Source organism: Acartia tonsa, chromosome 8 (genome assembly GCF_053477335.1).
Source record: "Acartia tonsa isolate MP-2025a chromosome 8, ASM5347733v1, whole genome shotgun sequence".
NCBI classification, from domain to species: Eukaryota; Metazoa; Arthropoda; class Copepoda; order Calanoida; family Acartiidae; genus Acartia; species Acartia tonsa.
Window position 1 is genome coordinate 1,516,455 of NC_137267.1, and position 25,276 is coordinate 1,541,730.

The window sequence follows — 25,276 nt, forward strand, 5'->3', positions numbered from 1 at the left end:
CTTTTTGCACAAATTTACCCAACTAAATAAAATAATAAGTAATCTTTTATAACGCAAATAATAAAGATAAAAATCTAGAAGAAATTAAATGACGAAAAACCCAAATAAAATGAGGTGTAAAGCCACCTCACAAATCTCTAAAATCAAAATTAGAAGGGGTAATTATTTCAAAACTTCTAATCTCCCCTCCCTCCTGATAAAATTATAAAATTAACCTGATCTTGATTTATAATGGGTGTATTCTTCCAAGCTTCGTGGCTGAAAACCATCATATTGGATCTATAATAGTTATTCATCACGCCGTATTACAGACAGCTTTCCGAGGATAAAAAAATACAAAATTATTTGATTTATTCCAGTTTTGTTAGCCATGGAGGGCTGACGGCAGGGCTACAAAACTGGTATTAACATTTTTGCATTTTATGGCCCAGAACCGGTTCTAATCCAGCGGATAAAGTTAGGTTAGGTAGAAAATATATGAGTAAAAAATCATGAATGGGAATACAGACAAGGAGATTTAAAGAGCATTTGTTAAAATAAAAAATCACAAAACCTATCATCATAGAAACCTTTCTCATTTATTTTTAAACTTTTAACTTTTATATTTTAAAGCATGGCTTTAAACCGACGGACTTAAAAATATTCGAATTGTTATCCCATGTTTTACTAATGTCAAGCTGACCAAAAAACTATTTCTTTCTGTAACTTTAAATATTGGGTAAATAAGGATTGTAGATTATTTTCAGCAAATTTTCCTATCCCTCTGGTAGATTATTGCAAATGTCTAAAGAAAATCTTACTTGAAATTATTAAGCAGATTGCAGAGACATTGTAGGTTTTCACAAGTATATACACCAGATATTAATATCTCATACTCTGTCCTTATAAAAAGATCCGATCATGAAAAGAAAACAAAGTAGAGGGTTTCGTCATACTTTCACGGAAGCTTATTTCATGTTAGGTAAATGTTAATGAATGCCCCTCAGGGTTAGAGCCCATGCAGGGGCTAAAAAAAGAAAAAAAGCTACTGTGAAAATACGACAAAACCTAATACTTCGTTTTCTTTTAATGATCCAAAGGATTATGATTTAGTGTGGAGCCAAAAATTTTTTGTTGTGCGACGACATTAAAGCAAGTTTAATTTTTGTTTTTATATAAAAAAAACAGGATGTCTGAATGTGTGTAGCGAAGGATCTCGCTAACAGCTTAACCAATATGATGGTTTTTCTTTTCAGTGACTATGTTTATAACTAAAGTATATTTTTAAATATGACTAAAAATTAAGTAGAGGGTCGTCACATCCCCCCCCCCTCTCCACCCTTAAGTGTCCCTAGAGTTTTCTGGGGGCGTAGCTCAAGTTGAATCCGCAAAAGTAAATCTTACCCAATTTGATTAACATATTGGAGAATATTCTGACAAACAGACGCCGCCTGCTCCTTTTCCAGAGGGTATCTGGGATTTATAAGTTCAGGTACTTCCAGTCCACATACCAGGCACAGACTCTACAATTATACAGGGATCTAAAGGGATAAGACAGTGGGTGATTAATTCATGTACATCCCCAATGATGATAAACAAAACTGCAGTAATTTGTTATTAGTGTTCAAACGTTTTTGACACATAACTAAATAAATCAACCAATCAAAATAAAATAAAAGGCATAAAAATGGCTGAGCCAAAGAATTCGAAAATGCTATAAAAAAACTTTGGGGGCTAGTGTAATAAACAGCCCAATGCCCGCCCCCACCCATCAAAATTCATACTTACATATTTTATAAAAGCGCAGCTACTCCATAAATGTGATGTAATTTCTGTAAACAGAGAACTCACCTGAGAAATGACGGTGACTATATGCCATATATGGGTCAAACAGGTCAACACGAGATCACAGTCTACAAAACGAGGACAACATTACAAATAAGAATTTTTTGCGCCAAAAGTTGGCAGATACACGTGGCATTCATTAAAAGTAGCCAAAATTCACAGATTCACAAATGCTAGTAATTAAAATTATCTATCAAATCTTAATTAGTGGGTGTATATTTTTCATAATCCCCCTTCCCCACTCCTCCCAGGAGGATAGGTGGAGAAATTCAAACAAAGGAAATATTTCATATTTTCAATCTAAAATTGCGCACAAAGATAAAATTGATGTTTAAATTGTTGAAAAAACTCATTACCTATTTCACAATCACTTTTCCTCCTAGATTTTCTTTTACTATCTTGCGCATTTGTTGTACTGACATTAAATTTTCTTCTACATTTTTCAATGGGCTAATAGCTGGTAACTTTGTAGCATTTAATTTGGCTGGAGGTTCTAGACTTGATTTTTCTATGTTTGGTTTGGCGTTGAGCTTCTCTTTAAGTGCATTTGATGAATATGTTTCTACCTAAAATTATAATAAATTATACTAAAATAAATCACTACCTAAACCTTTTAAATCTATGAATAGATCTAGTAACCCCAACCAATAAGCAACCCTTAATGAAACTTTGTGGGAATATGTAAAATGTGAACTTATTTAATCCCTGAAATTTTCAGCCGTCTATCTTGAATAGGAGTCGAGAAAATGATAAAACTTATAAATGTAGGAATCGATCTAGCACCCCAACTAATAAGCAAATCTAAATGATATGTAAAGCGTGACCTTCCCCCAAAAACGTTTCAGACGTACATATGAACAGACATACAACTTCGAACATAAAAGACAGAATTTCTATAATAAAAATGAGGGTTAAGATTATTTTTTCGTTCATTATTCTATCCTTGAATCCTAGTATGGTTTTAGTTTATTTTAAGTTACATACTAATTATTTGAATTACCTCTTCAATTTGAGCTTTAGTAGCTAGGTTTGTATCATCTGTTACTAGCGAGACATTATCTCCATACAAATCCTAAATAAATAACTTCATATACATCTCCAAGGGTGAATTGTGGTATCCGCCTAGGGTAAATGGCAGACACCAGAGTTCGAATAAAGACTACGGCAGTGTGAACAGACGTGGACACCTTACTATAGAGAAGCTACGCTTCTCTAGCATTCACTAGACAAGAATCAACATCTATTTCAGTTGTCACTTTATTGGAGGTTTAAAGGATACTAAAGCTATATACAACAAACAATAACTACATGGATAGGAATAAATGATCATAACATAAAAGCATTATAATGCATATACAATAGTCAGTTTGGGCAATCATGATTCCCCCATCCCTGGAAAGGGTGGGGGGAATTAAGAATACAGTTAACCATAATATAAATACATATGGATTAGGAATAAAGATAGTTAAAGATAAATCATACAGTAAAACATAGATAATTGCAATGGTTAGGTAGATGGCTATCCCTGTCTGGGGCAGGCAGGATAGCCCATGGAGCAGCACAATAGGTAGATAAGCATAGAGGGGTTGAGTGGTAGGTCTGGGTACTAAAGAGGGAAGGTTTGATGATTACTTGTGACAACAACAGTCTGTGTGGGGGTGATTCTATCAGGTGAGGGCAGGTTTAGATCCTTTATCCTCAGGGTTGAGGTGGTGCTGATAACTTGGTGGTTGAAGGGGAAGGTTCCGGTGCTTAAGATGGGAGAGGGAGGGGTAACACCCCTCCCTCCATTTGCAGGACAACTGAGAGATGAAACCAGTACCGTTATCTGACATATTTTCAGGTGGCTTTATAATTGTAGAATAACAGGATTTAGCTAGGTGCGTAGCATCACTATAATGTCCTGGTTTCTGCATGGTCCAGAGCTGCCGCATACCACAGAATAAAAGGGTTTATTTACCCTTCTCAAACTTTGAAACCCCTCCTTGTATCCCCACAGAATTTTAAAAATACATAATATTAGATTACCCCCCCCCCCCCCCTCCAATTAAACATCTGAAACACTTCATTTTACCCCCCTTAAAATAAAAAGCGTGAACGTTCTTGAATTATAAATAAAAGATGTCATGATAAAGATGCCATTCTAAATATTCTTGATTTTTGTCGTGTTCATATATAAAAATAAAAAAATTACTTTTCTTTATTTTTTACTAAAACATCTATTCTTCTATTGGACATAATCATCTTTATTAACGTTAAATACCAAAAATGTTACCTTAAGCTACAAGCAGTACAATAATATCTTACCGTGATTCCTGTGCCCCTGCGGTACACTTACCTTAGGTTACAGGCAGAACAGTTATAACTTATCATCAGGTGATTCCTGTGCCCCCTGGGCTGTGTATACTTACCTTAAGGTACAGGCAGTACAGTAATATCTTATCGTCAGGTGATTCCTGTGTCCTGTGGACACTTACCTTAAGGTACAGGCAGTACAGTAATATCTTATCATCAGGTGATTCCTGTGCCCCCGCGGCTGTGGACACGTCAGACATCCTCTGGAAGATTATACCTGGTCTCTTACTTTTCACCTGTTTAGGCATGAGCTTTGTTTATTTATTAGTTACTCCAGGGGCACTTGAAATATGGAGGGGGAACAACCCTTAAAATTTAGTATTGGAAAAAAAATTAACAATTTTTTTTTGGCGGGGGGTTAGGTTAAATTATTTTTTTTTTCAGGGCGGTTTCTCGTTTCTCTTGGGGGGATACCCTCCCCTAAGGAGAACCATATCTGTTTAGCGGTCGGGATAAAAAAAATCATCTTTAATAGGAACTCATATACAGCTGTTTTGATGCTTAATAACAATTGGCAATTAAACTAATATTTGATGAACAAATGGCATTCCTGTTGACTGAGCCACCTGCTTGCCTGGCGTGCCTGCAATGATACTTGGCCCCTGTTACTAGTCTGAAATAATAAGAGTTAGGCATAAACTATGAAATATTAATCTGGGTACCAACAATTTATTTTAGTTTAAAAGATAATTAAAAAAAGACCAATTAATGCAGTGGGATGTCCTATCCCCCCCCCCCCCCAGCCCAAACCCGTCAACCCGCGAACGTAACTCAACACGAAGCGCATCCGCTTGCCGTCTTGGGGAGGTAATAGGTTCTTATCTCGGCTTAACGCCGCGTCATGATTAAAGATGTTAAAATAGTTCCTACTGCTGCTATGTCAGGTGCGCGACAAAAATAGTTTGAGTAGAGGGAATGACTTTAAAGTGTCATTTGGTTGGTTCAAACTAGAAGTGTCCAAACTTTTCAACCAATAACCAATAAAAGGGTTAACTTTACTCATTATACCTAATTGGAGGTGTACCTCAACTAATCTTCCATCGTCTTATTTATCAAACCCCCTCCCAAAATAGCGAAATTATATTTCTCAGTGTCGACATTGCATAGCTAATGTATAATATGGCTCTGCTAGTACGTCTTTACCTTTAGACCATCCAACTCTTGTATAACAGTCCACGGAACAGCCAGAATTTCTTTCCTTACTATTTGCTCAACCAAGTCTAAATCGTTGATGTAGATGTTTGTGTCCACGACCTAAACAAAGAGGGTCATTTTTTGCGTATTTTCCGTAAAGTTGTGTATTAGTGTTTAGTCAAATGCACTTTTAAAGTCAAACTGTTCTTAATTTTTACCATATTTGACTAAAACACTGCTTTAAGGAAAATATGCAAAAAATGACACTTTTTAATCTAAACAAGAACAGCTAAGCAAAGAAATAGGGTGTATAACAGACGGATATATCTTTAATACTTAAAACTACCTAATTAACTGATTAGGTTTTAAAATAAGAAAAACTTCACATGGGTACTAGAAAGGTTCTAGGCATTTTTCTTTTTTAGATTTATGCCTTGCAAAAGATTTAGGCTATTTTTCTGCCCCCTTTTTACCCTCTTTAAATACCGAGCCCTTAGATGCTATTAACGCAGCCGTTGGTAAATATATATAAAGAATCGAAGTAAATCTATGTAATATCAAAATAGAAAAGCTATCAATTGAAAATTTAATCAAATTTTGACAATGCAATTTAAATGATATCAACTTGATTTTTACGACACCTGTTAGAAAAGGAAATATTTTTGTGTCACTAATAAATGTGTAAGTATAGATGTATAAATTAGACAACTACTTGGTTTTTGTCTGCTAGCACATTGCTTTCTGCTCTTTTGTAGCTACTTGGCTGTTTTAATATTTCCGACGCTGATGGCTGATATTCAAAGTCCCAATACAAAAACGGCATAGGGTCCCTATTCCTGCCCCCTCTATTCTTTTACTTCAATATTATGTGTCAATAGGAAATTTGAAGTAAAAAAAAACAAGGATGACAAAATCCCAACAAATCAAACGTATAATCAAATGCTAAATAAGTTTAAAATATTAAAATTCTTACCCTAATACACTGTTCAAGACCATCGGCAACGTCACCACTATCATATCCATCCAATTCAAACATTTCAATATCAGTTGGAAGAATAAGAGAATTCTCAGTGATACAACTCTCCTCTGCTTCCCATTCCATGTCATCAACAAATACATCTTCAGTATCAACTTTGGTTGAATCCAGAGGTTTAATATTATTGATTGTTTCGTTGATAACTTTGTCAGGCACAATGGTAGAAGTAATAGAATTATTAGCAGATTTCTTTGGGATTTTAAATCTTTCTGGTTTATTGGGTATTGTTTTAACTAAAACATTACTGCTATTTATAATATTTGATACTAAATCTTTAACTATTGGCTTTGGTAGAGCACTTGATTTAATTTTAGAGTCTTTTCTTTTACATTTTGATTGTAATGTGATTGAATCTTGCTTTCTTATTTCTGAGGATTTTCTTTTTGATGGAGATTTTAAGGTTTTATCTGTGTTAGATTTTAATTTTGAATCTGTTTTGGAAATATTATCTTTTGATTGTAAAGATCTTTTACCTTCATTAATCTTTTCAATTTCTCCTTTAGCTTGAATAGCTTTGACATCAGCTATATATGATTCTAAAGATTCATCTGATTTTTTGGCAGCTTTCGAAGAACTTGATTTTGGAGTTGTAGGAGGTTTCACTTTTTGAAGATCTTTTGTCTTCTTATTTTCATTAGTATGATTCTTTGAACTTTTGGCGGATTTTTCAATTTTATTAGAATCTATTTTCTTCTTTAAATCCTCTTTAGAAGTACTTCTTGTGATTGGACGATTTTTGTGGGTGGTGGTCGTTATGTCGCCATTATTCCAGACAGACTGCCCAGTTTCAGGATTGAAGTAATAGGTCCTGCAATTAAAATAATTTACAGAAACTGTTATTCTTATTAAACATTAATCCAGTTTGGCTTCGAAACAGATTAATACTCGCTGAATTAGAACCGGTTCTCAGCCATAATGAAAAATCATGTAGAGTGTTGTAATACAGACAATTTTCCACGAATATTCAAATAAAAACCAATAACAGTTTTATTAGCACTGGCCTCCTAAGCACCTCCGGGCTAGGAAAACAGGTTTTAATCTTATAATTCTAAATAATGTTATAGTAGAGAAGCTAGGTACACTAAATGTGACTATCATTATTCCTTCTATATGTCGGTAAAGATAGCCTCATCTGATTTGTAATTAGAAGGGCAGATTTTCGACTTCCCAACCCACTATATTCCCTTCCACTCCACACCCTATCCCTTTATCTTTTTTATGCGATAAATTGTTTTACAATTCCGATGATGATAAACAAAAACTACCCCTTCTTTAGACTAAAATTATTAGTTGAAGAGATTGGACAGTGGATACAAGATAGTATGGACCAACCAAACAAGATTTAACAAACTTCCAAAGCCAATGAATGAAATAAAGTATTTTCTCGTATTCATTCGAATCCGGTGGATAGGAACCGGTTCTCATCCATACGAAAAAACTATGTCTAGCATCGCATTATATCCAGCTTTCTACGAATATAAAAATGTACAATCATAAGATCATAACCAGTTTTTTTAGCCCGTGCCTTCGGCACCTCGGGGATAAAAAAAAACTAGTTTTAATCTTATAATTGTACATTCTATATCCGCGGAAAGCGGTTTATAATACGATGAAAGTAATAATTATTAAAAACTTATGGGTACCATTATTATTTATAGTCCAATGACCACTCTCTTCCCGATCAGCGACTAATGTTATTTACCTGTCCGGATGTGACCTGGAGGCCTTCTGTATCCAGCCAGCAGGCAACTTGGAACTAGGATAGCCAGCAGGCAACTTGGAACTAGCAGAGCCAGCAGGCAACTTGGAACTAGCAGAGCCAGCAGGCAACTTGGAACTAGCAGAGCCAGCAGGCAACTTGGAACTAGCAGAGCCAGCAGTTAACTTGGAACCACCAAAGGCAGCAGGTAACTTGGAACTACCAGAGCTAGCTGGTAACTTGGAACTAACAGCTTTTAATTTGTCTTTCTGTTCCACCTTAAATAAGTAAAAATAAATAAAATATCTATATACCAACTAGACTGTAATCGAATTAAGAGAATATTTTTTTAAAGCTTTTAGGGTTCGGATCCTGGGGGATTACAGGTGGTTATTTTTCATATATAGATTTTTAATTAGGTATTCATGAAAGGTAACATTTGGATTGTTTTTTTCGGATATAGTCCCTTTCGTGACAACGCCTCTTAAGGGGCGTTTTGTCGTATTTTTGTAGGTTTTGTTGGTTATTTTAGGTTAGGTGATTGTCCCGCAGAGTTAGGCAATTGGCCCCGCTAGGTTAGAGCCCCCCGCAGAGGCTAGATATAGGAGAAAAGCTACTGCGTAAATACGAATTCTATTATTTTCGTTTCCTCCCAGAGAAAATAGTGTACCAATCTAAAATCAATAATTTGGGATGGGAAATGATTTTTCACTACTTTCACAACGATTTAAACATTACCTTTTATGACTAAGTAGTAAGTGAACATCAATTAACAATTTAAATAAAATCCAGAAGCCTTTAGGATCAAAACCTGGGGGCAAATGATAAACATTTAGGCAAAATGTATCCTTAAAGTAAACTACTATCTCTACTCTATTTACCGGTAGTGTCAAATTAATACCTAGCCTAATAATCATAAAGTAAGCGAAAGTGTCACCCCACCCCTTGATATTAACAGGTTAAACCTACTTCATTAAACCATCCTTTCAGCAAACTAATTTCATTTTAATTTATACTTTAGTACTATTTGATTCTTTTCTTTTACAACTCATTTTCAATTATAATTGTTATTCTTTATCTAAATCTTTGCCGCGTTTTCTTATACATTTTACCGCCAAAAAAAATGGCGGGAACTTTCTGAAAATTACACATTAATAAAATTAAATATTATACAAAGAAAAAAAAGATTTCAATATTAACTTTATTCACTGTAAATATCATTTTTTAATATAATAATAGGTTAGTAAAAATGTTATTATAGGTATTCTATTAAACTAAAATGAGTTAGTACAAAAGAACAAGTAATGTGCTTAAAAATTGTTAATTTAAGTGACTAAATCAATACCTACCTACCTAACTAATCAATTCTAAATTAAAATTGGATAAATATAAATACAATTACACAATTAGTATTATATGTTATTAAGTATTTAGATGTTGTGTTAATCATAAATAGGATCTTAAGGGATTAGACAATAAAAAAAATATTTGAAACAAAATAATTAAGTAATCTGCTTTTAAGAAACTATTAAAAAATTCCATTGCATTGTTATCGAGAAATGATATGTAAAATGTTCGTTTTTTAAACCTACTAACCTAAACCTTAAATTAATATCCATAAGTAGCGAAGCAATAACAAATAAGGGATATAAAGGGAAAAGACAATAGTCAAAATTGATGCACATCCCCAATAACGATACACAAAATTACCATTTCATTAAATTACAATTAGTTATTGAAACGTTTGAAAACTGAACTTAATGAACCAACCAATCAAAATTAAATAAAAGTCAGCAAAGTTGTTGAGCCAAGGAATAAGAAAACGTTACTATAAAACTTTGGGGAATAGTGTAATAAACAGCCCCAAGTCCCCTACCCCCCTGAAAAAAAATACTAACAATAAATCACTTATTATCAGAGCTAACTTTTTTTTATCAATTCTCCAAACTCACTCTGACGTAAAGACGGACATACATACCAAATACCATAGATATAGTACAGCTACGCTACAAGTAAAATATTCATTTGATTAAATCAAAATCGTTATTGGCACACTGTTTTTACTTTAAAATGTTTCTACACCAAAATACTGTATTAAGTGATGTTTAAGTTTTTTCTTATTTTATACTTGGCACGATTTATAAGCAAAAAATTAAATTAAATATTTTCACTCTTCTACATTTAAAACTTTTTCAGTTCTGATCTATCATTGTTTTGTTTATAATTCATATCCCTCTACTAAAAATATTTCAAACGAAGCGTTTCTTCACAAAACAAAAAAATCCATGAACTTTTCATATAGATATTTTTATGGCTTAAATAAAATAATATTTTTTTTTGCATCTTATTAAAAGACAGCTCTCTGCTGATACCTAGTAAAAGGAAAAAATATTCCAGTTTTATAAGCCCGGGTGGACAAAACAAATTGGTTTTAATCTTATATATTTAATATCAGCGAAAAGCTGTCTATAATACTAACCGATAAACAACTACTCTAAACTTAACTTATTTGATGATATAAAAGGTCTCTAAATTTGATCCTATTTTACAGGATTTGATACATTTTATTTGTAAATGAATTAAGATCAAAATTGGAAAATACAAAAAAAGTATTTTATGCAACTTTAAGGATTGTTTATGAGTTAATGGCTTAACGGCAAACTTAGAAATAATGGTTGAAAATTTTTGGATACAACAAGTTTTTTAACCAACTTGTCACATCAAAAAAAATTTAGGCAACGAATACGATAACGTGGTTATAGAACTATTGATGCTAGTGCACTGCAGTGGTGATATTCCATCATAGCCCTAAGCAGCATCAAAGGTTAGAAAAAACTTTTTTCGTATTTCCAATTAAATCCAAAATTGAATGATTTTTAATGATAACATTATCACAGTTACTTTATACTAAAATCTACGAAGGGGTTATAGGTCAACCAAAGAAAATCTATAACTTATCAAGTCAAAAATAATCCATAATCAAAAAGGGCAATAACTAAAGAATACCATAAAAAAGTATAAAAAGAAATAAGCAGTGAAATAAACTCAAAGTTTTTTCTTAAATATTAATATTGCGAATTTTATGAAAGACAGAAATACAAATTAAAATTATTTTTAATGGCCCAAGGATTAATTTAAATAATAAAGCACATATTAATAAAAACATAAATGGAAGCATTAGTAATAAAAAAGGCATATAATAGTATACATTAAAACATAACAATTAAGTTGATTAATTACTACTAAGTATTTCTGGGGGAGGGTGGGGGGATTTTTCACCCTATAATATATAGTAAAGGAATATTCAATCACATGGAACAAGTTAAAATAACCCCCCCCCCCCCATCTTAATCACCAAGTTTGAATCATTTAAAGTGCACTATAATTCTAAATAAAATTGTGACTTTTAAAACCATACATTAAAAATTTAAGTAAATAAATTGACCACTGTTATGGAACTTTAATAATTTGGCTCTATAAAGAAATAAATATTGTTACAATAATCAAAATTAAAAATCACGTTTACCACGTAGTTTTAAGTAAAATAGTGAGAACAGAGATCTTAAGGATAAGACAATGGACAATAAATCGATATGCAACTCTAATAGTAATTACCCCTATTGTAGATTGAAAAATTATTGTGAAAAGTTTGGACTAGTTTAGAACTAACCTATCAAAATTCAATAAAAGTGTAGTACCCAAAGTTTTTGAGCCAGTGATTAAAATAATGTATTTAAAAAACTATGGGTACAAGTAATTTAAGTCCAAATTTCCCCTTCATCCTGAAAAGTATGATATAATTTCTATATTACAAATGCATTTAACTTAAATATTGTGAAAAATAAAAAAAAACTACCTACACGGTATAAATAAAATTCGGGAATAGTCCCTTTAGTGGCAACGATTCGTCGTAATTTTAAAATGGCTTTTGATAAGTTATTTTAGGTTAGGTTACGTTATATTGGGTTAGGTGATTGCCCCACAGGGTTAGGCAATTGGCCCCAAAGGGTTAGAGCCCCCCGCAGGGGCTAGAAATAGGAGAAAAGCTACTATGAAAAAAAATAATCGCCCACTAAGGAGCGTTGCCACGAAAGGGACTATACCCCAAAATTCGTTTAAATTTTGTATTTTTAAAAACTTAATTAGTTGAACTAATGGGTTTCACAATAGGTCTCTTTAGAATTCAGGCATCTGAAAGGATGAGACAATGACGATAAATTGATTTAAATCCCCAATGATAATTAACAACCTTACCCCGTCTGTGTCTGTAGATTAAAATATTAGCTGAAAAAAATTTAAACGCTTAACGTATGGAACAATTGGCTGTTTTTTACATTAGTCCCCCAAGTTTTATAATAACGTTTTCTTATTATAACAACTTTGTGGACTTCAGTGAATTTTTATTGGTTGTTTCATTAAGTTGAATGTTTAAACGTTTCAACAACTAATTTTAATCTACAGAATGGGTAAAATTTTGTGCATCATCAATTTATCAGCCATAGTATTTTCCCCTTAGAACCCTGATGAAATGCATAGAACATATAGACAATAGGTATTTCATTTAATTTATCATAAAAATTACAAAGGCATATAGAGTCCTTTTTTAGTCAATTTATATACAAAGGTTGCTGTGTGATGGCTGAAAGATTATTTTGTGATGCTTTTTCTTTTTTTCACTATGATTCTTTATAATCGCTGTAAATATTTTTTCTAATTCTACCCAGGCGCGTCCTGGCTATTTCAACCTAAATAAAAACAAGGATGATAACATCATTATGAAGCATAGCACAAAAATTAATGGACCAGAAGATTTTCAGTGTTCATAAATTACTAATGGGGGTAATTTTTCGAGTATTTTTCGTAATGTAGTGTGTAACTGTTTAATCAAATGCGTTTATAAAGTCAAACTGTTCTTAATAAGCCCATTTGACTAAACGGTTAGTTGATAGTTAGAGTAGGGCGAACAAAACAGGCGCAACTCATTACCATGAACAGTTAGGACTTCTCAGACAAAGGTCGTGCAATTAAACGGTTGGTTGTCTGATGGGTGTTACTTAACCTAATACCCCGGGTGTTAAACAGAAAAGAAGACATTTGGCTCCTGGGTTGTTGGACCATGGCGTTTGCATGTCATGGAGAGCATCTACGCAAGTATGAGTTAATAGACGAGAAATGCCACAGTTTAAAATTACCTCGCTTTCAAGTTTCAGTAGATGGACTTGAGCCTCCATTTCTAGGGTTTTCGTTTGGTGGGCTGACATCTTACTAAGATCTAATTCTTCCTCTATAATAGATAGATAAATAGATAGAAAAATAGAAAGATAAAAAAAATTCATGTCTTATCTATTTGCTGAATGGTATTGATGACAAAATTAAAACACTAAAATTATTGGTTAAAAAGTTTGGACACTGATATTATCAAACTAACCTTCTAATTGAACTGCAAAGGATTTAGTTGTAGCAACTACTGTACCAACCGCTGTACTAACAATCTAAAATAAAAACTTCTCTTTAGCAACATCTATAGAACAAAATTTAAACTAAATTAAAATTCTTCATTCAATAATAGTGCAACTTTTAACTAGCGATTATTTCTATACCTATAGAAAATAATTTTTCTTCTCGATTTTCATTTGTTAAAATGAAATTTAACGTATACTTAAAAGCAATCTGAAATTTTGTTTAAAAATAGATTTCTCATTATTTGGATCTTACACCATAATATCATGTTTGTACTCTAATAAAGTGAAACTTATAGCAGGCTAAAATAATGACCCCCCACCCTATACAGTCCCCTCCTACTGGATTCGTGCCCTATATCTGTTGACTAGATCTTACCTTACTGGCCTGCCTCAGCAGCTCAAACGCCTCGCTGCCCTCCCTGGCCTTGACCCTGCTGGCAATGACCAGCTGCGCAGTGCTGGCGGATATATCCGTGCTCGCAGCCATAATTTCCTCTAGTTTGCCGCTGCCGAGTACAACACGATCCGCGGCATCCATCAGCAACTTTGCGCTCAGCCCGACTGCTTTACCAGCTGACAGCAGTCCTTCAGTCCATCTAGAAAAGTAAAAATGTTATATGAAATCTTAAGAACAGCTATTTGTATTACAATGTAGACAATACCTACCTTTACAAAAAAAAAAAATTGTAAAGATAAAATATGCAAACTTATTTACAGAGAAATATAAGACCATGTCTGACTAACGGAAAAATAAGCAAATGTCAAGAATGTGTTAAAGGGGTTTAGTTGTGGTATTGATAAAAAAATATAAAAAAATGTTTTTCTCAACAAAAGCATCAAACCAAGGATTTTAAGGGATGATACAATGGACTATAAATTGATATACATCCCTAATGATGAGAAAGAATTACAACTTTTTGTAGATTAAAATAATTGGTTAAAATGTTTAGGCACTACTTATTAGTAACCGATTATTCAAAATTAAATAAAAGTATCCGAAGATTTTAAGACAATGAATAACTTTGGGTACCATCGTATATTACAATGTAATTTCCCCTCCCTTCCTACCTCTTACTGAGTATTAGCAAAAGTTTTTACCTGGAATTTTTCCTGTAGAATTCTTTATCCGCGGCTGCATCCCCAGAACCGGTTTCGCTCAGAATTTCTTTCTGTAACACCTGAAATTTAATAAAACTGTAAAAGAGACCATATTCTTTAAATGCTGAAGTACTAGGTATACAAATATTGCAAAAAATAATAGGATTTTATCATGTAAAACTTTGTTTTTAGAAAAGCTAAACATCATCATGTTTCAAATAAACATAAGGACTTTCTAGTATTAGTTAGGTATAAAGTTTCTACGTTTTCTAATTGTTCCTAGCTGTTAAAGGAATGTACATGCAAGTTTGAAAACAGTAGAATAATTCTATTACGTTTCAATCAAAGTTATGTGCTATGTACGTTATGTAAGACGGTACAGACGGACGTACGGACCGACTTTTTATGTACAAAAGCTTATCTTTAAAAATAGCCGATAAATAGATGTACGTACATCCATAATGATGTAATACCTTCCATAGATTACAATTAGTTGTTGAAACGTTTAGACATAGCACTAATTGAACAAACCAAACAAAATTTTTTAAAAGTCCACATGGTTGATAAGTCAACGAATAAGAAAACGTTATTATAAGACTTTGGGGACTAGTGTAATAAACAGCCCAATGTCCCCTACATCCCTGTTTAAAAATAATATACCTTGCTGCGTTTGACAAGTTCCTTAACAGCCGCAACTAAGCTTGTACACGAATCTAAGATTTTACTGTTTACCTACAAAAAAAAAACATATGAAATCTAAAACAAGGGGGGGGGGGTGAGTTTGTACATTTATAGGATGAAATTTTAGTATAAAATTTTGCCCAGGGCTAGTAGGGCAAAACACACCCCAAAACTCTAAAATTATAAGTTCTGAGCTATTTTTTAAAGATATCGAGCTGATTTTTTTAATGGAACCTTTTTTCAAATAAATGAGTTAATTAGCCACCACATATTTCATTTTTTTACTTTACTTCTAGGGGCTTGTAAGCTCAAAACTTATAAATTTTCAATTTTGGGGGGTTGTTTTACCCCAAAAGCCCCATGAAGGATAGTGTGTAAATGAAATCTGTAGTTAATACCTATTTCAGTTACCTATGTGAAAATAGTTTCCAAAGCTTTATTGCCCCGAGAAGCCAATGGCACATGCTAATAAAATGGTTTTAATCTTTTTTATGTACGTAGAAAACTAAATATAGTACGATGTTATACATAATTTTTCATTATGCCCGAGAACCGGTTCTAATCCCCCGGACCTTTTGATAAATAATTTTAAAACTTTGTTCTTGTTACCTCTAATTTCTTTCCCTCGTCTTTAGATCTACTTTCAGCTATCAATTCTTCCATTCTTCTAGCAGCCTAAAATAATATTTATTAATCAAATAATTTTTCTTTTCGCCAAAATTAAAAAAAAAACATTAAGCTTACCTACTGAAACATTAGCTGTTAATATTATCTAGGTAGCTAATTGTCCTTTCATCTAAATTCTACAGACATAAAAATCCATTAGAATGATAGGAAATTCAATTTTTGCTAGTAGGGGGGGGGGGGGGGGGGCAGTAGGGAAAAAATAATCTTGTGCAGAATGTTCACCGGAATAATACCTACCTCTTCAATAGCTGCGTCCATGGCCGAAATTTCTTGGGCTACAAGATCCGCCAGATCCTTTTCCTCCTCCAAACTGTGGGCAATCCTTTCTCCCTGGCTCCGTAGTTTCTTCAAGATATCTGATACACTATCCATCTTATCCTTGACAAATATAAATAATCTATTATACTAAATCCTTTCTCCCTGGGTCTGCAGTTTCTTCAATATTTCTGATATACTATCCATCTTATCCTTGACAAATAAAATAATATATTATACTAAATCCTTTCTCCCTGGGTCTGTAGTTTCTTCAAGATATCTGATATACTATCCATCTTATCCTTGACAAATAAAATAATCTATTATACTAAATCCTTTCTCCCTGGGTCTGCAGTTTCTTCAAGATATCTGATATACTATCCATCTTATCCTTGACAAATAAAATAATCTATTATACTAAATCCTTTCTCCCTGGGTCTGTAGTTTCTTCAATATATTGATATACTATCCATCTTATCCTTGACAAATAAAATAATCTATTATACTAAATCCTTTCTCCCTGGGTCTGCAGTTTCTTCAAGATATCTGATATACTATCCATCTTATCCTTGACAAATAAAATAATCTATTATACTAAATCCTTTCTCCCTGGGTCTGCAGTTTCTTCAATATATCTGATATACTATCCATCTTATCCTTGACAAATAAAATAATCTATTATACTAAATCCTTTCTCCCTGGCTCTGCAGTTTCTTCAAGATATCTGATATACTATCCATCTTATCCTTGACAAATAAAAAAATCTATTATACTAAATCCTTTCTTCCTGGGTCTGCAGTTTCCTCAATATTTCTGATATACTATCCATCTTATCCTAAAAAAATAAAATAATCTATTATACTAAATCCTTTCTCCCTGGGTCTGCAGTTTCTTCAATATATCTGATATACTATCCATCTTATCCTTGACAAATAAAATAATCTATTATACTAAATCCTTTCTCCCTGGCTCTGCAGTTTCTTCAAGATATCTGATATACTATCCATCTTATCCTTGACAAATTGAAATCCTTATAATAAAGTAACAGGATGTCTGTTTGTCTCTGTGTTTTTATGTTTGTACCGAAGGATCTCGCTAATCGCTGAACCGATCAGGTTCTTCTTTACAGGATAGCAAAAACATTGCCGTCTTTCCTTATTATGACGGACTGACAAAGTAAATTATAGAGTAGCTTCGCTACTGCGGGGCCTTACTTACTTTAATTATATTTGGACTAGATCTATTTTTAACGGCTACTAGACAGAGGGTGGCTTCACTGCGAAGCAAATCTGCTTCATCCATCAAACTGAATACAAAAACATTGGTTATTTGTTAGAAAAAATCACGAAACCTATACGTGATTTTCAGCTGTCGTTTGGGGGCAACACTTTATATCTGCCAAACAAATATCATTTTAGATTTTTTCGCTTGTTGGCTACCTATACGTTATTCCTGCTACATAGTAGATCTAGATAGCTCTTTAGTAATTACACAGATAAGAAGAAAGTGAAGGAACAATCCGGCCATAATATTTTTTAGAACGTTTACACATTATTCATTTCATTTATATATGTTTAAGTCAAAGGATAAATCAAGCTATATAATATACAAGTAACAATACCGGGCTAATCATAACTACCAGGACTTTACTATTAGGTCTAATCATACTAGGAAGTATAATATCTTACCTGGATGAAAGGTCTATATCAGTACACTGTCCAGAGTTGGCAATACCTCTTGTGCCAGCCCCCATAACAGGACTTTACTATTAGGTCTAATCATACTAGGAAGTATAATATCTTACCTGGATGAAAGGTCTATATCAGTACACTGTCCAGAGTTGACAATACCTCTTGTGCCAGAACATATAACAGGACTTTATTATTATGCCTAGACATACTAGAAATTATAATATCTTACCTGGAAGAGAGGTCTATATCAGTACACTGTCCAGAGTTGGCAATACCTCTTGTGCCAGCCCCCCTACCAGGCGTTTACTATTATGCCTAATCATACTAGGAATCACAAAATCTTACCTGGATGAGAGATCAATATCAGTACACTGTCCAGAGTTGGCAATACCTCTTGCCAGCCCCCACACCAGGCTTATGGCACGTGACATCTCATTCAACAACATTATCTAGGAATTATAAAAATTGGTTCATGAGCAGCGCACCAATAAAAGCTAAAAATAATAGATTCAAGAAGAAAAAACGCAAAATCTGATTTAATATACAGTAAATGTAATAATAAAAATAAATAACAGACATTTAATAAGTGGATTGTAGAACTGTAAAGTATACAGAAAGAAACTACATAGGCTTTACTTAAGGTCTGTTTAGGTTAAGTTATATTTGGTACAGGTTAGCTCCGCAGGGTTAGTTTACCGCTGGTAAAGGTCCCAAAGGGTAAGGACCCTCATGAAGGGTTAGGTTCAAAGAAATGAAAACTATCCTGGTAGCAATTTCATACAAAATAAAATAGTGGGGAGTTTGATGCTCGACAAGAAACTTTGAAGGGTAGCTGCCCGAAATTATGAATCGAAAAAGTACCTGTTGCCAGGTTTGTTCTGGCCAGGATTTGTCCAGAGCTTCCACAGTGGAACTACAGGCACTACCCAACATCTCAACTAGTAAAAAAAGGTTGTTAAATAAAGGGAAGGTGTAGGAAGCAGAATATGACTTTGACCCATCTATAGTAAGAAAATCTGTGTCAAACAGGAGAACTACACAAAATTGTTAAGACTTCAATGTACTATAAGTACAATATAAATCTTTATTTATTAGATGACCAGAGGCACACCCATGTAAAGCAAAGCAAGCCTACATAAATTGTTTAATTTCTGAGTATATCCTACTCCTCCCCTCCTAACACACCTAAAAAAATGTCAATTACTGAAAGTCTTGTGCTTTCATAAATTGGAACAGTTTTTTCCACATCAATTTCTAATAATTTTCTATACTACCTTTTTCAAAGATCAAAATGGAATATCGTGGAATATAACGTTGTGAGGCTACCTTTAAAGAACTTAAGGACAGATGATTTATCTGTTTAATGAGCTAAAACATTATCAGGAAATATATATCCCTGACACTTAAGCTCTAATAGGAGCTGAGATGAAGGTATAAATATATTTAAAGATATGCGACTTTCTATAATAATAACTTACTCATAGCAACTGTAGACTGAATATCTTCTCTAGAAGTAACATTATCAACTATTTATATAATAATATCTACTCTAGCTGTAGTATAGTCAACATAATAATAATAATATCTTACTCATAGCAACTGTAGACTGAATATCTTCTCTAGAAGTAACATTATCAACTATTGACATAGCAATATCTACTCCGGCTGTAAAGCAGTTTTCCTCATTTTTCCTAAAAAAATATTATTTAAGAATAAAATAAATGTCCAGGTAAATAAAGGTAAATCTTAAATGCAGTTAAAAAAATTTTTGGATATAAAATATTAACTTTGCCTTTCTAACATTCTTAAGATCTACAAAAAAACTTTTTTTATGAAGTACAAAAATCACATCTAGAAAAATACCATCCATCTTTTTTACTTTTTCTTTTAAAACTAAAATTAAAATTGGAGGGTCTATTACTATCCTTCACTCTTTCCCATTCCCTCAAGTACTCCCAGATGCCTTACGGGGCGTAGCCGCTTATCTAATACTAGCATCTAAGAAATCTGTAAATGGGGTACAGAAGAGGCATAAAAATAGCCTAAATCCATGCCAAGGCTAAAACCTAAATATAAAATGGCCTATAACCATCCAGTAAAGCTTCTCTAAAAAGGAAAACTTATTTATATCAATGGATATCGAGTTCTTAAGATTCAGACAAAAAAAACCTTACTACGTACTTTATACAATAGGGTAAAAAAAACTTACTTGTAAAGATCGAGAAGTTGCTGTGCGGCCGCCAACTCTTGCTGTCTTCTTTCATCTGAACCTAACATAAATAGATTTAAGTATAAATGGATATACAATATGCGTGGATATTATGACAAGGAAAACATTGTCCTCATGGTCATCATTTATTAATTAGTACTTTCATCCAGTTTCATCGTTATTTTAGCCAGCTAAATGTTTTTAATTCATTAGATTGCATAAAAATCTCGTTGTAGGATACAAGTAACAATAAATCCATTTAAGTATACCTACTAAGACATTATTTGGCGTTTTCAATGCAAACGGCCTTGTTGCGCATAGAAACTCCCAAATTACCTATAGTTTACATAAATCAAAAATAAGGATGCTAGGCTTATTCCGTTTGTTTTTTTCTTAGGTACTTTAGGCCAGGTTGCGATAGGTTAGATTTGGTACCAAAGATATCCGCTGGGTTGGGGCACCCACGAGACTTCTAATGCTCGACATGCACTTTTAGGGAAAGCACAAATATTTTTAATCTAAAGAAACATTTTTCCCTCCATTGTTTTTAAAACCTTCCTCTTACCAAAAGAAATGATTTACTGGGAAGCTAAATGAGATTGGCTTCTGATATTTCTTGAAATGATTCCCCTGACCAGTAGAGATCTGATCCTATAACACATCCTGCCCAAAGTATGTCTTTCCATGCATAGTTGTAGGGAAATATTTAAAGGAGTTTATTTCCAGTATGGCTTCGAAAACGATTAAGAAACGGTTCTCAGCATCGTATTACAGATAATTTTCCATAAATAGCAATACCGTCCGTCTGTTTGACCAACTAACCTTGATGTTAATGATCCATTTACCTGTAAGTTCCTCCTGGCGTAAGCGTAGCTCCTCCACTTTAGATTCAGCTGTTTTCAGTTGGGTAGTTAGATCCACCATTTCTTCTTCTATAAAAAATTAAGTCTTACTACTTTCTCAAGGGATCTTCATGGATAAGACAATGAATGATATTTCTTATATACATCCCCAATGATGAAGGACAAAAATAACCCTTCTGTAGATTAAAATTATTGGGAGAATACTTTAAGCATTGGTTTAAACCAATCAATCAAGTTTTAACTGTAGAGAATGAACACCCTTAAACACACACACACACCCTACTACTTGAGCATATAAGAAAAGAAAATATACAAATATACAAACATACCAAATTATGTTTATTCTGCTGAGCACTAGAAAGCTTTAGCTTGGTGTTAACTATCTCAGACTGTAGCTACAAACACACAAACACTACTACTATATAAGAAAAGAAACTATACATACCAACATTATGTTTATTCTCCTGAGCACTAGAAAGCTTTAGCTTGGTGTTAACTAACTCAGAATGTAGCTAAACACACACACACACACACACAAACACCCTACTACTTGAGCATATAAGAAAAGAAACTATACATACCAACATTATGTTTATTCTCCTGGGCACTAGAAAGCTTTAGCTTGGTATTAACTAACTCAGAATGTAGCTACACACACACATCCTACTACTTGAACATATATGAAAAGAAAATATACATACCAATATTATGTTTATTCTCCTGAGAACTAGAAAGCTTTAGCTTGGTATTAACTAACTCAGACTCTAGCTACACACACACACCCTCCTACTTGAGCATAAAAGAAAAGAAAATATACCTACCAACATTATGTTTATTCTCCTGAGCACTAGAAAGCTTGAGCTTGGTGTTAACTAAATCAGACTGTAGCTACACACACACACACAAACACACACAAACACCCTACTACTTGCTAAAAGAAAATATACATACCAACATTATGTTTATTCTCCTGAGCACTAGAAAGCTTTAGCTTGGTGTTAACTAACTCAGACTCTAGCTGCATAACTTGACCCTCTAATTCTTTCTCTCGGTCTTCCCTGAAAATTTACATTTAGGTAAAGTTTGTTGTAGTTCATATGTGCAGAAAGTACAATGACTGTTTAATATAAACCTTCTATATCTCTTTCCTCAAAAAATGTCAGAAAGAAATTTTGTTTAGACACTTCATACAGGGAGTACGGAGACATTGAGCTGTTTATTACACTAGTCTTTAAAGTTTTATAATAGTGTTTTCTTATTCGTAGGCTTAACAACTTTGAATTTTGATTGGTTGGTAACCTAATTGAAGACAATTGAATTCATTACTATATCCTAAATTCATTGTAAAATACCTGGTTTTTAAATCTTGTTGCGCGGCATTGAGCTTGGACATGATGGTTGCGAGGCTGGCCTGCATGTTATGAACCTGGATCTCCTGCTCGTCCTTGTTCTCCGATAACTCTGCTCGTGCCATATTCATCTTAAAGAATCATTTATTTTTATATTTATACAAGTTTCTTTGGACATCGCCTCTAGGGGAGTGCTAGTGAATATCAGGAAAATAGACTAAAAGATTCTTATAGCTTGTAAAGTTTTATTATTTTGTGTTGTCTTTAACATTTACTAAATATGTAATAAAATTCCTACCTTTCTCAATGTATCCTCAACTTTGGCCTGCATTTCTTCCTGTTTTGCCATGGCTTCTTGTCTAAACACAAATTAATTTTTGACAGCTATATCTATATGTTAACGTCTATCAATCTATTTATCACACTGTATATTCTATGTGTGTCTGTTTATATGTTTAACTTTTTTCTTGCTTTGAAATATTAGCACTAGCCAGATGTTTATCTACTTCTGACTTCTTTCTAAGTATACTTATAATCTATCTATTTTCTTATTTTGAAATATTAGCACTAGCCAACTGTTTATCTACTTCAGCCTTCTTTCTAAGTAAACTTATATGTTCTTCTTTTATTCTGTCTACATATCATCTTACTTTGAAATATTAGCACTAGCCAGCTGTTTATCTACTTCAGCCTTCTTTCTAAGCAAACTTATATGCTCTTCTCGTAGCTTCTGATAAACCTCCTAAAAAATAGGAAATCGTTAGGTATAGTGGTACAGCCCTAGGGCGATTTTTGCACTAGTCCCCAAACTTTCATTATAACGCAGGGGTGTATATTCTGCATGGGATCCCCGGCTCAGGAGGGGGGAAAAAAAAATAAAAAATAAGTGGTTGGAGGGAAAAAAAATGTAAAAATTAAGAAAACTGAAAACATGTTTTCCATTTCGCCCCCCTCCTTGGTTAAAAAAACTAAAAAAATGTGTGGTAGGAGGGATAAAATAAATAAAATATAGAGTTCTTTAAATATTTTTCTATTTTCCCCCCTACTTTTTAAGAAAAATCTAGGGGGGAAAAAAAATAAAAAATTTTGTAGCAGGGAAAAAAAAAAATCTTGTGCAGAATATACACCCCTGTTATAACGTTTTCCTATTCATTGGCCTGACAACTTTTGGGACTTTTATTGAATTGGGAATGGTTGGTTTATTAGTGTTCAAACGTTTCAACCACTAATTTTATCCCACAGAAAGGGTAATTTTGTTGTCATCATTGGGGATGTATATCAATTTACCGGCCATTGTCTTATCTTTTAAAATCCCTGATTACAGCCACTTATTCCTTATATAAAAGTAACAGGATGTCATTGTTTCTGTAGCTTCAGATCTTGTTAACCGCTCGACCGATATGATTCTCCTTTACAATAAAGCTTTGTTTAAGTCATGTAAGAGGTTTTCTCCACCCTACCAAGAGGAATCGCCCAAGTAATCTAATGAAAAGTGGATGGTTGATTTAAACCCTTCCACCAAGGGGCTAACCAATAGTTATTAAAATATCAAATATTAAGGGATAAGACAATGGATGCATGTTAAATTGATGTACATTGTACATCTCTAATTATATTATCAAAATTATCCCTTCTCTAAATAAATAAAAATTATTTATTGAAAAGTTTAAACACTGCTATACTAGTTTGGACCACCCAAAATATCAAATATTAACAAACCTTCAATTTATTGAACTTTTCTTCTATTCCTTTGTTCTTGTCTTGTTCCTGTTTCAAAGTTATGCATTAGATTATCCTTGTTACAAACTAATTTCCAGGGCTCCGCAGCCGCGCGTCAGCCGCCTCAGGGAAATCAGCCTTCAACAAAACTTAAAAAGCAGCTGGAAGTCTAAACCTAGGCAAATTGCATGGATGATGCACCTGATTTTCGAGTACTATAATATAGTGGTGCTCTCGGCTGGCTAAAATAAAGATTTACCCCATCCCCTCCCCTCCTGCAGAATGAACGAACTGACCAATAAAAGGGGGTCTATGCTAGTTATCTAGAATGACGGCAAATTTTATATTGTCAATATATCCCAGTATATTCTAATATCCATTCAGAGAGAAAAGGGAAAATAGGCGGTTTATTACATTAGTCTCCAAATTTTTAAAATAACGTTTACTTATTCGTTGGCTTATCAACTTTGGGGCCTTTTGTGAATTTTGATTGGTTGTTTCATTTCAACCTCTAATTTTAATCTACAGAAGTGGTAATTTTGGGGATGTACATCGATTTATCGGCCATTGTCTTATCCCTTTAGATCCCTGATATCCATTATTGTAATGCATATATTTCCTGTAGTTGCTGTTGCTGGTTCACCATAGCGGTCAGAGCACTCTGCTCAGCCTGCAGTCCATTATGGATTTAATAAACATGGAGTAATAATAATGAATAGGTATATCCATTATTACTTGGATGTTACACTAGATTTTCATGTTCTCTAAAAAGTAAGACACTCAGCGGGCTAAAATAACGATTCTTCCCCTTTACCCCATCCTGTCCTTCCTACTAGATGAACGTACTAACCAATAAATGAGTTTCATATTAGTAATCTAATTTTACGACAATTTCCCCCCTGTTCTAATATCCACATATTTTCTACATCTATTGTATTAATGTCACTATTTTTTTAAAGAAAACCCCTGTTGGGTACCTAGGTAATAATTTTACGTAAATTTTAAAAAAACTTTTATGAATGCAAAAAGTTTTAATGTTATGGAAGGGTAGGTATTAGGAATCTTATCTATCTAGGTCACTGTGAGCTACAATTGAATCAAGACAAAAGTAAGTGCCGAGCCCTGGGACCTATGTAGGGTGAAAATAGACATAAATCCTTGATGATTCCAGGTGGAGGCAAAATATTTCAGCGGGGTCTTTTGGTTTTTTTTTC

The 25,276-nt window shown here is 33.4% G+C and overlaps 2 protein-coding genes across 2 annotated transcripts; both read right to left on the minus strand.

Annotated features, from left to right (window-relative positions):
* Nucleotides 1-1,427: 1,427 nt before the first annotated feature.
* Nucleotides 1,428-9,187, minus strand: LOC145325779 (uncharacterized). Its single transcript, XM_080168736.1, has 10 exons — nt 9,065-9,187; nt 8,052-8,326; nt 6,287-7,157; nt 5,323-5,433; nt 4,729-4,792; nt 4,302-4,414; nt 2,825-2,896; nt 2,181-2,390; nt 1,831-1,892; nt 1,428-1,502 (listed from the first exon to the last, which is right to left on the minus strand). The coding sequence occupies exons 1-8, from the start codon at nt 9,098-9,100 to the stop codon at nt 2,181-2,183; spliced, it is 1,752 nt and encodes a 583-aa protein (XP_080024862.1). The 5' UTR covers nt 9,101-9,187; the 3' UTR covers nt 1,428-1,502; nt 1,831-1,892.
* A 3,480-nt stretch (nt 9,188-12,667) lies between these two features.
* Nucleotides 12,668-24,729, minus strand: LOC145325778 (huntingtin-interacting protein 1-like). Its single transcript, XM_080168735.1, has 21 exons — nt 24,679-24,729; nt 24,063-24,107; nt 22,994-23,085; nt 22,642-22,702; nt 22,347-22,474; nt 21,946-22,052; nt 20,977-21,063; nt 20,132-20,192; nt 19,513-19,613; nt 18,784-18,860; nt 18,268-18,371; nt 17,450-17,537; nt 16,740-16,799; nt 16,214-16,294; nt 15,899-15,964; nt 15,269-15,340; nt 14,609-14,688; nt 13,887-14,106; nt 13,477-13,540; nt 13,241-13,332; nt 12,668-12,793 (listed from the first exon to the last, which is right to left on the minus strand). Exons 1-21 carry the CDS (start codon nt 24,706-24,708, stop codon nt 12,725-12,727), a joined length of 1,785 nt encoding a protein of 594 aa, XP_080024861.1. The 5' UTR covers nt 24,709-24,729; the 3' UTR covers nt 12,668-12,724.
* Between the last annotated feature and the right edge of the window lie 547 nt (nt 24,730-25,276).